This window comes from Brachyhypopomus gauderio, chromosome 8 (assembly GCF_052324685.1).
Source record: "Brachyhypopomus gauderio isolate BG-103 chromosome 8, BGAUD_0.2, whole genome shotgun sequence".
In the NCBI taxonomy this organism is placed as follows: Eukaryota; Metazoa; Chordata; class Actinopteri; order Gymnotiformes; family Hypopomidae; genus Brachyhypopomus; species Brachyhypopomus gauderio.
Genome location: NC_135218.1, coordinates 11,486,473 through 11,499,505, shown reverse-complemented (window position 1 = coordinate 11,499,505; position 13,033 = coordinate 11,486,473). Strand labels below are relative to the sequence as shown.

General features: G+C 39.5%; 1 protein-coding gene across 1 annotated transcript; it reads right to left on the bottom strand.

The window, feature by feature from the left end:
* Positions 1-83: 83 nt before the first annotated feature.
* On the bottom strand, positions 84-11,206 carry LOC143522232 (uncharacterized). Its single transcript, XM_077016036.1, has 4 exons — positions 11,039-11,206; positions 9,004-9,087; positions 8,476-8,523; positions 84-7,886 (listed from the first exon to the last, which is right to left on the bottom strand). The coding sequence occupies exons 2-4, from the start codon at positions 9,085-9,087 to the stop codon at positions 189-191; spliced, it is 7,830 nt and encodes a 2,609-aa protein (XP_076872151.1). The 5' UTR covers positions 11,039-11,206; the 3' UTR covers positions 84-188.
* Positions 11,207-13,033: the final 1,827 nt, after the last annotated feature.

Here is a 13,033-nt window from a genome sequence, read left to right as displayed (position 1 = left end):
ACTAAGTAATGGTATTATTTTCCATTTTGTAAAAGCAATGTTTAGGAATTTTAATGATTATCTTTTGGAATTGACCAATTGTAAGCAGGGAAAAATAATGCAGACCATGAGGATATAACGATCATAATGAACTGATATAGTAATGTCACAGTATATACAAACCTTGTGTGAATTCCACAGTGTGAAAACTACCAATAGAGTACAACACATTCATGACAGCTGAAGTATGTAGGCATAACAGAAATACATATTTTGTCAATGTCAAGGTCTTTAACATACACATGATCTATTAAGGTGCCATTTTCTGTGGTTGCATCTTTCACTAGTTGAGTAAAGCCATAATGTTGCAGCACTTCACACACTGACTTCGTTACAAAAAGATTTACATTGAAATCTCCCATAATAATTTTACCTTGTGGGAAACTGTCCATGTGCCTGATCAAACTGCTCAGGTTGTTGAGAAATACTGTCTGATTATATGAAGATGGGCGATACACAATTGCAGCTGTTGCATTGAGATGAGGAAGAATAAACTGCATGCACTCCAGATTCATACATGGTACATCAACAATAGTACAGTTTGTCTGTGGTTTATAATAGATACCAACACCTCCATGCTGTTTGTCCTTGAGCTTAGCAAACACAGTGTCAGTTGTGTCATACGAAAGACATCTTGGTTGATTATAGAAAGAGAATCCACTTATTTGTACATCTGAGTTATGCCGTGACTGTACCCAAGTTTCTGTCATACAAATGATATCAGCATCCATATACCTTTTGTCTTGTTGTAGGTCTTGTAGGTGACATGACAGTCCTTGGACATTGTGCAGAAGTATTTTACATGATGGAGACACCTGTGTTTGTTGTACTGGCTGAATAAATGCAGGCATGGTTTGCATGAAACTTTCAATGTCTGATTTGGCATATATTGCACTTTCTTTGAAGTCCTGTATTATGAGACCTTGAAGAGATGTAACACGACTTAAGGCCACATATGCTTGTCCAGGTGCAAATATCTTTTTAAGTGACACAACTGCTTTGTCCACAGTTAGACCTTGTACTTTGTGGATGGTGCAAGCCCAAGCTAATTTCAGGGGGAACTGGCGTCGTATGCCACCACTCTTAGTCACTCTCTCTTCATCTGGTTCAATTGGTGTTGCCTTTTGCAGGTCAGGTTGTAAGCATTGATTTTTGGCTTTTACAGCTGTACCAGCTCTTTCATTGTCAAATGTCACATATATTTTTGAAGGGAAATCTTCACCTGCATTGACATGTATTGCATTAACTGTACCAAAAGCACCATTTACAAGGCCATCTGAAACATCAATGTTTTTAAGAAGCATGACCCGTGCATTGATTCCAATGTGAAGTGATCGTGAAAGACACGTGTTACACATATTGCCATGGTGGCCCTTTACTCTTTGAAATCGTCCAGTTTTTGGAATTCTGTCATAATCTTGCGCTTCAATGACTGTAGTTTCAGAGCATATTAGCTGCAGCATACGTCTGTTGTGGTCATCAACTTCCTCATTTGTTGCATAAATATGCAGATTTGTAGTACATTCTCCTTCACCTGTTTCACACTGTTTGAGCTTATTAATGTCTGTATTGAGCAATGGATCACATTTTTGCCTTTTCCTCAGCCGATTCAATAACTCTGCAAATGCAGCATCTTTTTGTCTCATGATGTCAGTGAGTTCTGCCAAAGCAAAATGATTCTGCCATAGATTCACACCCACAGGTTCACTGTACAAAGATTTACCCTTCACTGGACTGAGCTGATAGAAGTCACCCACTGCAATGATTGAAACCTTTCCAAAAGCTGAGTAATCTCCACACTGCTTGATTTGTCTCAGTCTGCCATGAATATATGCAAGGAGTTTATGATCAACCATTGAAATTTCATCGATGATTAATATATCAAGTTTTCCCAATTTAGTTCTCAGTGCATTTATTTTCTCATCTCCCAGTGGCTGATAAGGCAGCTTAGTATCTGTTCCAATGGACAAGGAAGTGTGTATTGTGGCTGCATCAATATTATAAGCACTTACACCTGTTGGTGCTGTTAATAACACACGTGTTTCATCAGGATTCTGTGATAAACGCGACAGGATGCGACAGGCCTCATAATGAATTGCTTTGATCAACACAGATTTTCCAACACCTCCAGGGCCTGATATAAACACATGGAAAGGGTCGGGATGTTCTCCACGTAGCTTTTGTAAACACCAGTGACGAATCTGATAAAATATCTGAGACTGTTTTGCATTCAGTGAACGAAGTAAAGCCATTGCAGCATCCTTTGGCAGGTTATGTTTATTATTGTCTAATGAAAAGGTTTGTTTCGGGAGGAGATCTGGTATAACATCACTGTTTTCATTCATGTTTGTATTGTCATTACATTTATTTTCAAGACATTCTAAGCGTTCTTGTTCTGTCTCAGGACAAATTTGTGCCCATGCATCTTCCATTGGACCATGTACCTCTAGGTCTTCTTGAGCTTGGTCTATAGAATCAGCCTCTTTTTCAAACTTTGACATGTTTGTGTCCACTATGGCTTTTACTGAAACCAGCTCATTGTCTGAGTATTTCACAAACCCACCTTCATAGAACTCTTGGTGTGTCTGAAAAGTTGGTGGCTTCAGTTGACTGTTCAAGTAATGAGGAAGAAACAGTTGCAGAATGCTTTCATAATACTTTGCAGGATTTTTTGTTGGTGAGAAACGAGCATATCGAATTACAGCAGGCTCAGTTCGTGACCGTTTCTTCACAAAGCCTAGACCTTCATCTAGTTTCACAGTGTTTGGAGATGACATTTCAGACTTTGACAGTACTCTATACTCTGATGCAAAAGTAGCCAAACACATTTCTTCAAAATCCTTGGATTTAGGTCTCCCCTTATATCTGTCAGTTATACTGTTCATCCAGATGTTCTCACTGTCTTTATCAAGACATTCAGCTTTCCTCTGTATAACATTAAGTGGAAGACTCATTCTGATGGCATCACAGGTTGGCACAAACTGTACTTTGCGGGAGGCCTCTTTCAGCCTCATATTAGTAAGGCGATATACGCTCTCCTGAGCTGAAACTTCACGGTTATGAAGGAAAACACTGCCAAGTTTGCGTAAAGCTTGTTTAGCATCAAGATTGCCTTGCTGTGAAGCTTCTTTTTGAGCATGTGACAATAACAATCCCATCTCTCTCTCAGCTTTAGATATGTATGAGATGATGTACACAATACAGGAATATGCATCAATCACAAACTGTATGTCCATATTAGCATTCCATGCATTTAAGAGATTTCTGTTGTACTGATTGACCCAAGCATCACATGGTTTTCTCTTTAACACAACACTGTTTTTTTTGCCAATCGTTTGATAAGCTGCTTCAAATGTTTCCTGATTTATGCCTAGTGAAGCAAATAAATCATCTGCTGATTCAAAGTTGGCCTCAGTATTCAATAAAGCTGTCTTTACATTTTTCAATATGGAATCTGCTACATCATGCTCCATATGAGGGCTGCTTTGTGTTGTATTTGCTGCAATGCTTTGTTCTGCAGATTTTTCTTGATCAGCATTTGTATGTTCCTCAGTCTTACGTCGTGTCAAAAATGTTCGGCTACTTGGAGGACGAGGGAAGTTGAATCTGCATGTAGTACCCTTTTTTTTGCATGTTTTTGAGTGTTTTTTGCTGTGTAGTTGGACAGTTGACACCACTTCATTCATTTCTGTGTCATCAGCTGATGGCATTTCACATGTGACATAGTGATCAATGAATGCTACAACTTTATTGTCATCATCTTTGTCTATCTGAGGAGCATCTTTAACCCAGAACAAGCAGTGACTGTGAGGTGACCCACGTTGTTGAAACTCAATTCTGTAAAAGTAATCAACTATTTCTCCTATTGGTTGTGCTTCAGACATGATGACATCTTTCAGAAAACAACGGAATCGGTGGTCAAACATTCTGGCAGCTGTCACAGGGTTACTTTTCAGCAGAGCACATCTCTCTGACCAGTCAAGGTCATCTGGTGATACATGTTTACCCTCTTGAGTCAGGATTGTTTCCATCAGTTCTGGCCATCGCAAGTCAGCAGAGGAAAAGGAGCAAAACCACGTAGGGATACCCAGTTGTCTGACCATTGCAAACAGATCTTTCTGAACACTTTGCCAAAATACAGGAGTACCTCTAATGGGTTTCAGAAATTTATAGCCTTCATCGTGATTCAGAATCCTTTGTAGGGAGTCTGTGTTTACTAACATTTCTGAAGTAATGTCAGTTTTGTGCACACAATGTCCTTTTCTCAAAGCAATTGACACGTTTGATACAACCTGATTTACCTCAGACAAATATTGACCATAAAAGATATAGTCCAAGTTCTTTGCAAATCTACCATCTGCATTAAGAATTCTTGCATTTAAATATTTACACAATGTCAGTCGTTCAGGCCTGTTATCATGAAAAGTGCCTGTGCCTTTTGGGAAAAGAACTGGAAAGCATTTGGCCTCATTAGACTCATCAGTTAACAGCCTCACTGGGTTGTTTCCTTCTGCAGGTGCAACAGACAGTATTCCATCAAAGTGCTGATCCAGAATCTCCTGTGCTACATCAACTGGTTGTAAACACGTATCCATGAACATACCATGCTGTTGTCTGTCATGAAGAGTTTCATCAATGTTGTCATTTTCAGAGTCATCATCATGTTTTTCCTCATCTACACATTGGTCATTCAAAACATCATCCTCTGCATTCTGAGTTTTACTCAGCGAATTATTCCAATCATTGTTGAACAGGACATCACTGTAGAATTTGTTATGCTTTTGGAGATACATCAGTGAAGCTTGAATTTTGTCTGGACAAACAAATTCATATTTATAATGCCCTTTGTATGTGAGTTTTCTCTTCAATTTCACACGAATCATCTGATCAATATTTTCAGATCTTGGTAAAACATCTACTACATCTGTCATGTTCGATGGGACACAAGTGACTGGTCCATGGACCCCATTTTGTCCTCCTTTTGGCAAGGAGACAATTCTCATAAATGGTATATGCATGGCAATCAAATGCTGTTCCAATGAATTTAGCATCTGCAATTCTGAAGGAATTGGTTCCAGTGAAAGATTATTGGTAACACTCTCTTCTGGCATTTTCCCATTACAAATTTTTCTATGGCATGTATAGCAAATCCACAGACAACCTGCAGGACCAGCTTTATCAGGGCAGTATGCACTGCAGCTTACATTGCATTTATGTAGATAATTGTCTGTAATACATGTATCTGCTAATAATGCAACTGTAGCAGCTTTTTTCAAATATTCTTGTTTTCTGCAATTTATTACTTGGTGTTTGAACAGAGCTCGATGGCAAACTGCACAGACATGTACAGGACCCATGGCTATTTTGTCTCTGAACTGTTCAAGTACATAGGACATGTCTTTCCTATTGTCTTTTCGTGTGTTTCTTTTTTCTGTATTTTGTAATTTTAACCTATTCACATGATGGACATCTGTTTTATATCTATCAACACTCCTTTGCTTTACATGTTCTTTATGCTTTTCATCTGTGCTGTATTTGTGAACACTTAATCTCTTCACATTGTCTCTGTGTTCCTGGTCTGTTTTATATTTTTCAACACTTAATCTCTTCACATTGTCTCTGTGTTCCTGGTCTGTTTTATATTTTTCAACACTGAATGACTTCACATTGTCTCTGTGTTCCTGGTCTGTTTTGTATTTTTCAACACTTAAAGACTTCACATTCTCTCTGTGTTTCTGGTCAGTTTTATATTTTTGTGTACTTAATTGTTTCTTGTGCTTCCTGTGTTCTTCATTCTGAGAATATTTCTCTTGACTTTGCATTAGTTTATGGTGCTTATACTTGTCATTTGTACTGTACTCATAAACGTCTCGTTTTTTCACGCAGTTTCTGAAATTCTCATCATCATGATATCTTTGTGTAGCTTTCTTAACTTTGGCCTCTCTGTAATTTTCATCTGTATCATAGTGTCTTTTGTTTCTGTCACATTTGCGACGATTTGCAGCTGCAAAGGATGCACTTCCATAGTTGCATAAACACAATTCAATACACGTAGTTTCACTTGTTCTGACACAGGTCACCACCTCATAATGTGAGTTATTACAGTGTTTCAGAAAAATCCCAGTAGCGTTATTACAGTCACCAGTGGAAGGATGACATGCAGAATATTTCAACCATCCGTTTTGAGTGTGTGTAAAAATATGTACACCAAGCAAATCAGCCGCAGCTTGAATCTCCACCTCCGTGGCCCAGGTACCGACGTACTTCATCCGTGTTTTAGAGATGTACTGTGACACACAGGAGTAACCTTCTCTGAGATAGTTCACATAACGTGCTTCATTTTTCTCTATGTGTTTAACAGTAGCACATCGGATCTTCCTGTGTTCTTTTTCACTTCCACAGATTGCAAAAGCCAACGATCGGAAAAAGCAATTACCATCACCTGTAATCGTCTGCGTTTGGCAAGGCTCGCCCATTACAGCGGGAGTAGGCAACTGTGCGCGATTATGGTCAATGTAGACAATATTCAGTTTTAAGCACATACTTTTCTGCTGCTGCGTTGTTAAAGGACTGAATTTAAAGTTGTCGGCTTGCGTCTCAGTAACCAAGACAACATCGTCGCCATGTTCATTTCCCCTGGTACTCACTCGTTTAGCCAGTTGATCAGCTGAACCATTGTGGACATCGGTCACGTGTTTGCGTTTCACTGCATCGCTATATAGCAAATTGGCACTAGCGTTTACACTGCTGCATGCGGAATCACCCGTGTACACTGTAGTTTCGATTTCCGTACTGTCCATTAGCGATAAACGCTCACCTTCAAAGGTTTCCGGCATTACGATTGTGCAGCTTACAGTCGCGGTAACGCCTGTGATTTCAAATTGCATTTTGTCGGCATTCAATGACAAACCCAGGACCATAACGTGGTTCAGCAGGGACTCCATAGTGGCATGATACGCTACTAAACTTGTACCAGACTTTGTACGCTCACCTTGCGAGTTACGTGAATGCGAGTCGATTAGCACATAGCATGAGCCTTGTTTAATGATAGCACACGTATTCAAGTTAACAGTGAATAAACAAGCGTCAAACTGTGAAAACACTCTTATTAATGCTTCATCATATGGCATGTAAACATTCTGCATTTCATCATAATCATGGACACCAAACAGACCTACAAACATGACATCACTATAGTTTAAATCAAAGCTGTTATTCTGTAGTGTATGCGTAGTAGGCAAATCTCCAACAAACAGGTAGCCTGAAGGGTCGTGAATGCTGCCGGCATCTCTGATGGATCTGTATAGGTCGTCTCCCTTCATGAGAACGTCATCTAGGTCAGCAGGGGTCCAACTCAGAACATTCTTCACTTTCGACATCATTATAGCTGTGACACTATTAGCAACACACTGCTTATTAGCTTTATTGGCAAACATTGGATGTCCTTGATGGAAAGAGCCTGTCAACGTCTGCACCTGGGAAAACTGAGCACAGACACTTTCAATAGCATCAGAGGATTCATTGATTGATCGCGATGGGAATGATTGGCATGTATCGGAAGTCATTGGCATGGTATTGGAAGTCATTGGAACGGTATAGGCCAGTTTTTGCACGGTTTTTGCACGGTTTTTGCACAGCTTTTGCACATTCTGCCCAACGATGGGGTCAGAATTGGTCAGTACTTTTTTTTTAAGAGGAAGCAAAACCTCTGGAGTCAGTACTTTTTTTTTAAGAGGAAGCAAAACCTCTGGAGTCAGTACTTTTTTTTTAAGAGGAAGCAAAACCTCTGGAGATGGGTCCCTCTGGCATGCACCGCTCCCAAGAACACGCGGTTCAGGAGCAAGCACCTAATGAAAGATACAGAAGAGAAACAAGAGAGGGATGACAAGACACACAAAGTTAAACATCTAACAATGCAAACTACAGACCCTAGAATACACCAAGGCTGGTGTCTACACAATATATCCCACACATCTACAAGTACACAACACTGACTACATATTCAGTGTCCATCATATAATTTTTATTTATATATATATATATATATATATATATATATATATATATATATATATATATATATACACATACATACACACATACATACACACACACACACACACACACATCATATTCAATGACTATCATTTCAGAAATTTGTCATACATAAAGAACTCTACATATACACATCTATATATTAAATTGTTCCTCTGAATGTCATCAGCACACTTAACTTTCACAACCTATGTGGGGATGCAGTTTTATGCCCACATAGTTTTATGCATATTCCCCAACACATGTTCCCTCATTATTTACACCGTGCATCAGTAACCCCCATCAATATTTGTTAGCCTAAACTTTTTTCCATTCTTTTACACATAAGAACTCAATGTACGCATCATTTAAACAGTCGCAATGTATTCATTAAAGTACAACCTCTGGACCCATCTCCTCACTCGACACAGCATCCACCACAGGTGACTCCTAAAATCACACACACACAAAAAACACATTTTATAGCTTTTACATGCATGAACCTCACATCACACTAAAAAGACAACTTGCTCCCTTTTGTACGTTCCATCTACACAAACCTGTAAAGCCTTTACAGACACATACTACCACTGCCATTTAATTTCTACAGTCCTTCATGGTGTTTACATTACATAGCACAATCATGAAATGCCATCCATACTCCAGCAAAAATAATGCATACTGCTTGGATCTTACTAGCATGCAGTACACTACTGAAGCCTGAGATTCCTGTATGCTGTATGTATTACACTGACTACGTTACACAACACCTGCACAAACTGTCCCATCAAGTCACTGCAAACTACACACAATTTTAGATATTTAACTGCCACAACAGATTACCACACATATTTACTGTTCCAAACCATCCATACACCTTGACTATTATCCTGTGTGTGGCTGCACACAAGTGTGCTGCACTTCACTCACATCTGCCTGGACTGCTGGACCTCTCATCTTAGCGAAGCGTGCCTTTGCAGCTGCTGAGCGGCGTGAAGCCTTGGTACGTGGCATCTGCTAAAACAAAATTTACACACAACACATTTTACGAATTAGTCTGTCACTCCCCCTCCCCGTCATTAGTCTGACCAATTTGCCCAAACATCGTTATAAGCGTCTCGGCCTGAAACCACTGACAATAATGGAGATCTAATCCTGGGTGCTTAACTGTGTGTTTATTACATATGGGCGTATCTGTGTGGCTCGGCAATGAAAATACGTATAAACATACAATACTCAATAAACGATAAACCAAAACAATCGCTTCACACTCTAAACATACTAGTACACAGTGGTGGCTGGTCAATTTGTGGCGCTGGGGTGCCGCCCCTTAATATTGTTCAGATATTAAAATGAGTTAATTATAAACTGCGATAGTTAGGAAATTATTTAGTCACACTGTGTGTCTAATAGCCATGTTTGAATTTATTAAAAGAGTAAACGCATAATTGTATTTAATTGCTTACATTGTGCACACTTCCTGTGTGCAGGGTGCCGGTCTAATGAGAGTGCATGTAGATCAGGGATGTCAATCAAATACACAGAGGGCCAAAAAAACAAATTTTCTACAAGCCGAGGGCCGGACTGGTTCAATGTTTATTAAAACATAATGAAATGATTGTACATAGCCTATTGAACCAAGACCTAACACGGTGTATATTATTTAATGCTTAAATGAATAAAGTAATATTTTCTTATGGAGCTGTTAGTAATTTCAAGTGAAAACATTGAAACAGCAAACAGATAAAAACAAACTTCCTTCAAAGAAGACATGTCCTGTACATTAAATGAATAAAGTAATACAGGTTTGAAAAGTGCTGAAATTTAGGCTAAAGTACTTGAAAATGCTTGAAATTGTAACTACTTCGGTTCACAACAAATATCTGTCTGACTTAACAGTTCTTTTGTATTACGTTAACAAATACGAGCCTCTTGTAATTCCAGGACGAAACATGAGAGAACGTGAAGACGTTAACATTATTTTCAAAACCAAACAACCATTAAATGTGAATAAAAAGCGAATTATATCGAATCATTTCGAGTATACGTATAAATATTTAACTTAATTAAGTTTAACGTGCTGGGAAATATTGAAATGGACCTTGAAAGTGACGTACAAGTGCTTGAATTCCACCTTGTAAAGGTGTATGAACCCTGCAAACATGACTTTGTTCATTGCGCTGAACAGTTACAAAATTGGACAGGTGCACGACCTCGGGAATCGATAGCGCGCGACGCCCTCGCACACGGAAGGAGCCACTGCGATTATGTCATTTTCGCCGCGCGGACCCTCGCCGCTTGTGGCGCTGCAGTGACTTCGCGGGCTACCGTTGCATTGTGGGGAATGTAGTGTTTGTGCACCAGCACAACAAACACCAGCGGGCGGCTGTGGCCTGCGGGCCGGTTCTAATAGAAATTAAATATCATCCAGGGGGCCATAGATAATCAATCTATGATCTATCAATCTATCCAGATCCGGCCCGCGGGTCTTTACTTTGACATATGTGATGTAGATGCATAAATTTATGTTTAAGTAAATAAAGGGCACTAAGACTGCTTTATTTGTTTAATTTGTTTGCGCCCCCCTCAATTTTTTTTGCACCAGCCGCCACTGCTAGTACAACTTCGCATATATCGCACTACTCTGAGCAAACACTACAGGATAAGTAAGCGCTACTGAAGCGAGTATCACGAAAACACCTCGCGCCTACCTCGTGCACACATCATGCTTCACTCATGCAGTGAGGCAACTCTCATTAACTTATATTGGACTTAACATGAATATACATGGTAATACATGTAATATACATAGAAATACACATGACATACCAATATCCCATTAATGAGCCAAACTAACCGTCATATTACTATGTACATATTACATTACAGCCTCAATTACCGCTATAACATACGGATACAAAACGCAACATATTACACAAATATAACAGCTGAAACGTAGACTTACTGTTGATCCACGCGCACAGCTCACCCAGAAGAATAAAGTCACTCTTTATAACTCTGTTTTTCAACCAAAATCTCCGTATTCCCTTTGTTCTCAAAGTTCGCCTCTGCTCAAAGTTCAGCTCTGCTCAACGTTCGGCTCCGCTCTGATAGCCTCCTCCCACTGTCGCTCTACGAACAACAGGGCAAACCAACTAGAGAAACATACAGGGGTGTTCGGCCGGAACCACCTAACGCCGGACTTTCAACAATAATTCCACATTTTATCTATAGTGTACTATTTACTCGAAACAATGTTTGCAACTAAACCTTCATGCATGTTCAACACGTGGTCGGGCGCCCTTGCTGGTGTCTTACGTGTTAACTACGAGTACATTAACAACTAGCCTGCTATAACCACATAAAAACAATTACCAACATATCAACTACTACCTCCTTTAACTCCCCCCCCCCCCCCCCCCCCCCGAGGGCCCATTATAATTGCGGTGTGTGTCTCTATGTGTTTTAACAGTAATCACACTAATAAAAATCACACATTCACATAAATTCCTGTACACAATATGTTCATGTTAATGCCCTGTAACACGTGTACATTAACAGTAGCATTGTATTACCAAATTTTCCCCATCATTTCAGACTACTATCATTTGAGATATGCAACCAGTGGCATCTGGTGCAAAAAATGAGGGGGACGCAAACAAATTAAACAAATAAAGCAGTCTTGGTGCCCTTTATTTACTTAAACATGAATTTTGCCCTCCTTTCCTTCTGGCCTGCAAATTTCTCAATTACATTTTTGTTAAGCTTTTTTTTTTCAAGCGAACGCTTGTATAATCTGCTAGAAAAGCTAGTTAACAAAATTAACTAACTTATTTGTGAATTCTAAAATAATTTTTTTTTTAATTTAAGAACTGGCATTTATGTGTGCTTTTTTTTAAAGCAGTCATGGAAAACTAACTAATGCATGTCTTGCAGGTATACTATACTGATATAAACTTACTTAATCGGTTGTTCATTGTATAATAACACTTCAAATTCATACTCTTAAATTGTTTTTTAATTCTAACTCACACTAACAGAACAAGACGAATATTAACAGTGAGTAGAACAAGTGAACTGGTTTAAAGTAGCACAGATAAGACAATGAAATAAGACATTTAAAACTAGAACATTAAACAAACATGAATGATGTATGCACAATATTTACATAAAGAATATTGGCAGTGCAAATGTATAACATTTAATGAAAACCGAACTGATTTATTTTTTTCTGGTTTAATAAAATCACTGGACACCAGCAATGTTGGCACAAAGTTGCTTCCGTAATTGGTGGCCACTGACAGCTGTGATGTCATCGTCTTCCTGCACATCAGCTTCATCTTCATCTGCTTCCTCCTCAGGCTGAACAACATCTCCTGCTCCCATGCAGATGTTGTGCAGAGTGACACAGGCAGCAATCACCTCTGGCACAAACCTTGGGTTAACCTCTAGAGCGTGCAGGAAAATTGACCTCCATCTGGTCTTCAGCATCCCAAAAGCACGTTCAATTATAGAACGTGCCCTTTGCATGATGCCTATTGAAGACCATCCTCTCTTCTGCTCTGACAGGCTTCTTAAATGGAGTGATGAGGGCTATAGGGCTGAGAGATGCATGGGTACCCACCATCTCCAAGTATCATGTAGCCTCTGGGTGGCAAAGTGGCCTGCTGGTACAGAGTGCTGTGACGGAGCACCCTTGCATCGTGTACTGAGCCTGGAAAGCCAATAAAAACATCGAGAAACTTTGCCTGGTGGTCACAGACAGCCTGAAATTGCACAGAGGGATAGAGTTTATGGTTTTTGTAGCACTGTGCATCAGGTTCTCCAGGGGCTTTGATTCGCACATGGCACCCATCTATTGCACCAACTACAGAGTGGAAAGCTGCATGGTTTCCCAGCCTCACAAAGCCATCAGAGATGCAGTTCTTCTGGTTTTAAGTGCCGGATAACTTTCGGAAGG

Bases quoted from the DNA above. Each gene is read 5' to 3' on its own strand.
- LOC143522232 (XM_077016036.1), bottom strand. From the start codon at position 9,087: ATGCCACGTACCAAGGCTTCACGCCGCTCAGCAGCTGCAAAGGCACGC. The intron at 8,524-9,003 runs GTGAGTGAAGTG...GTGTGATTTTAG, and splicing joins GTCCAGCAGTCCAGGCAGAT to GAGTCACCTGTGGTGGATGC. The intron at 7,887-8,475 runs GTTGTACTTTAA...ATCTTTCATTAG, and splicing joins GTGAGGAGATGGGTCCAGAG to GTGCTTGCTCCTGAACCGCG.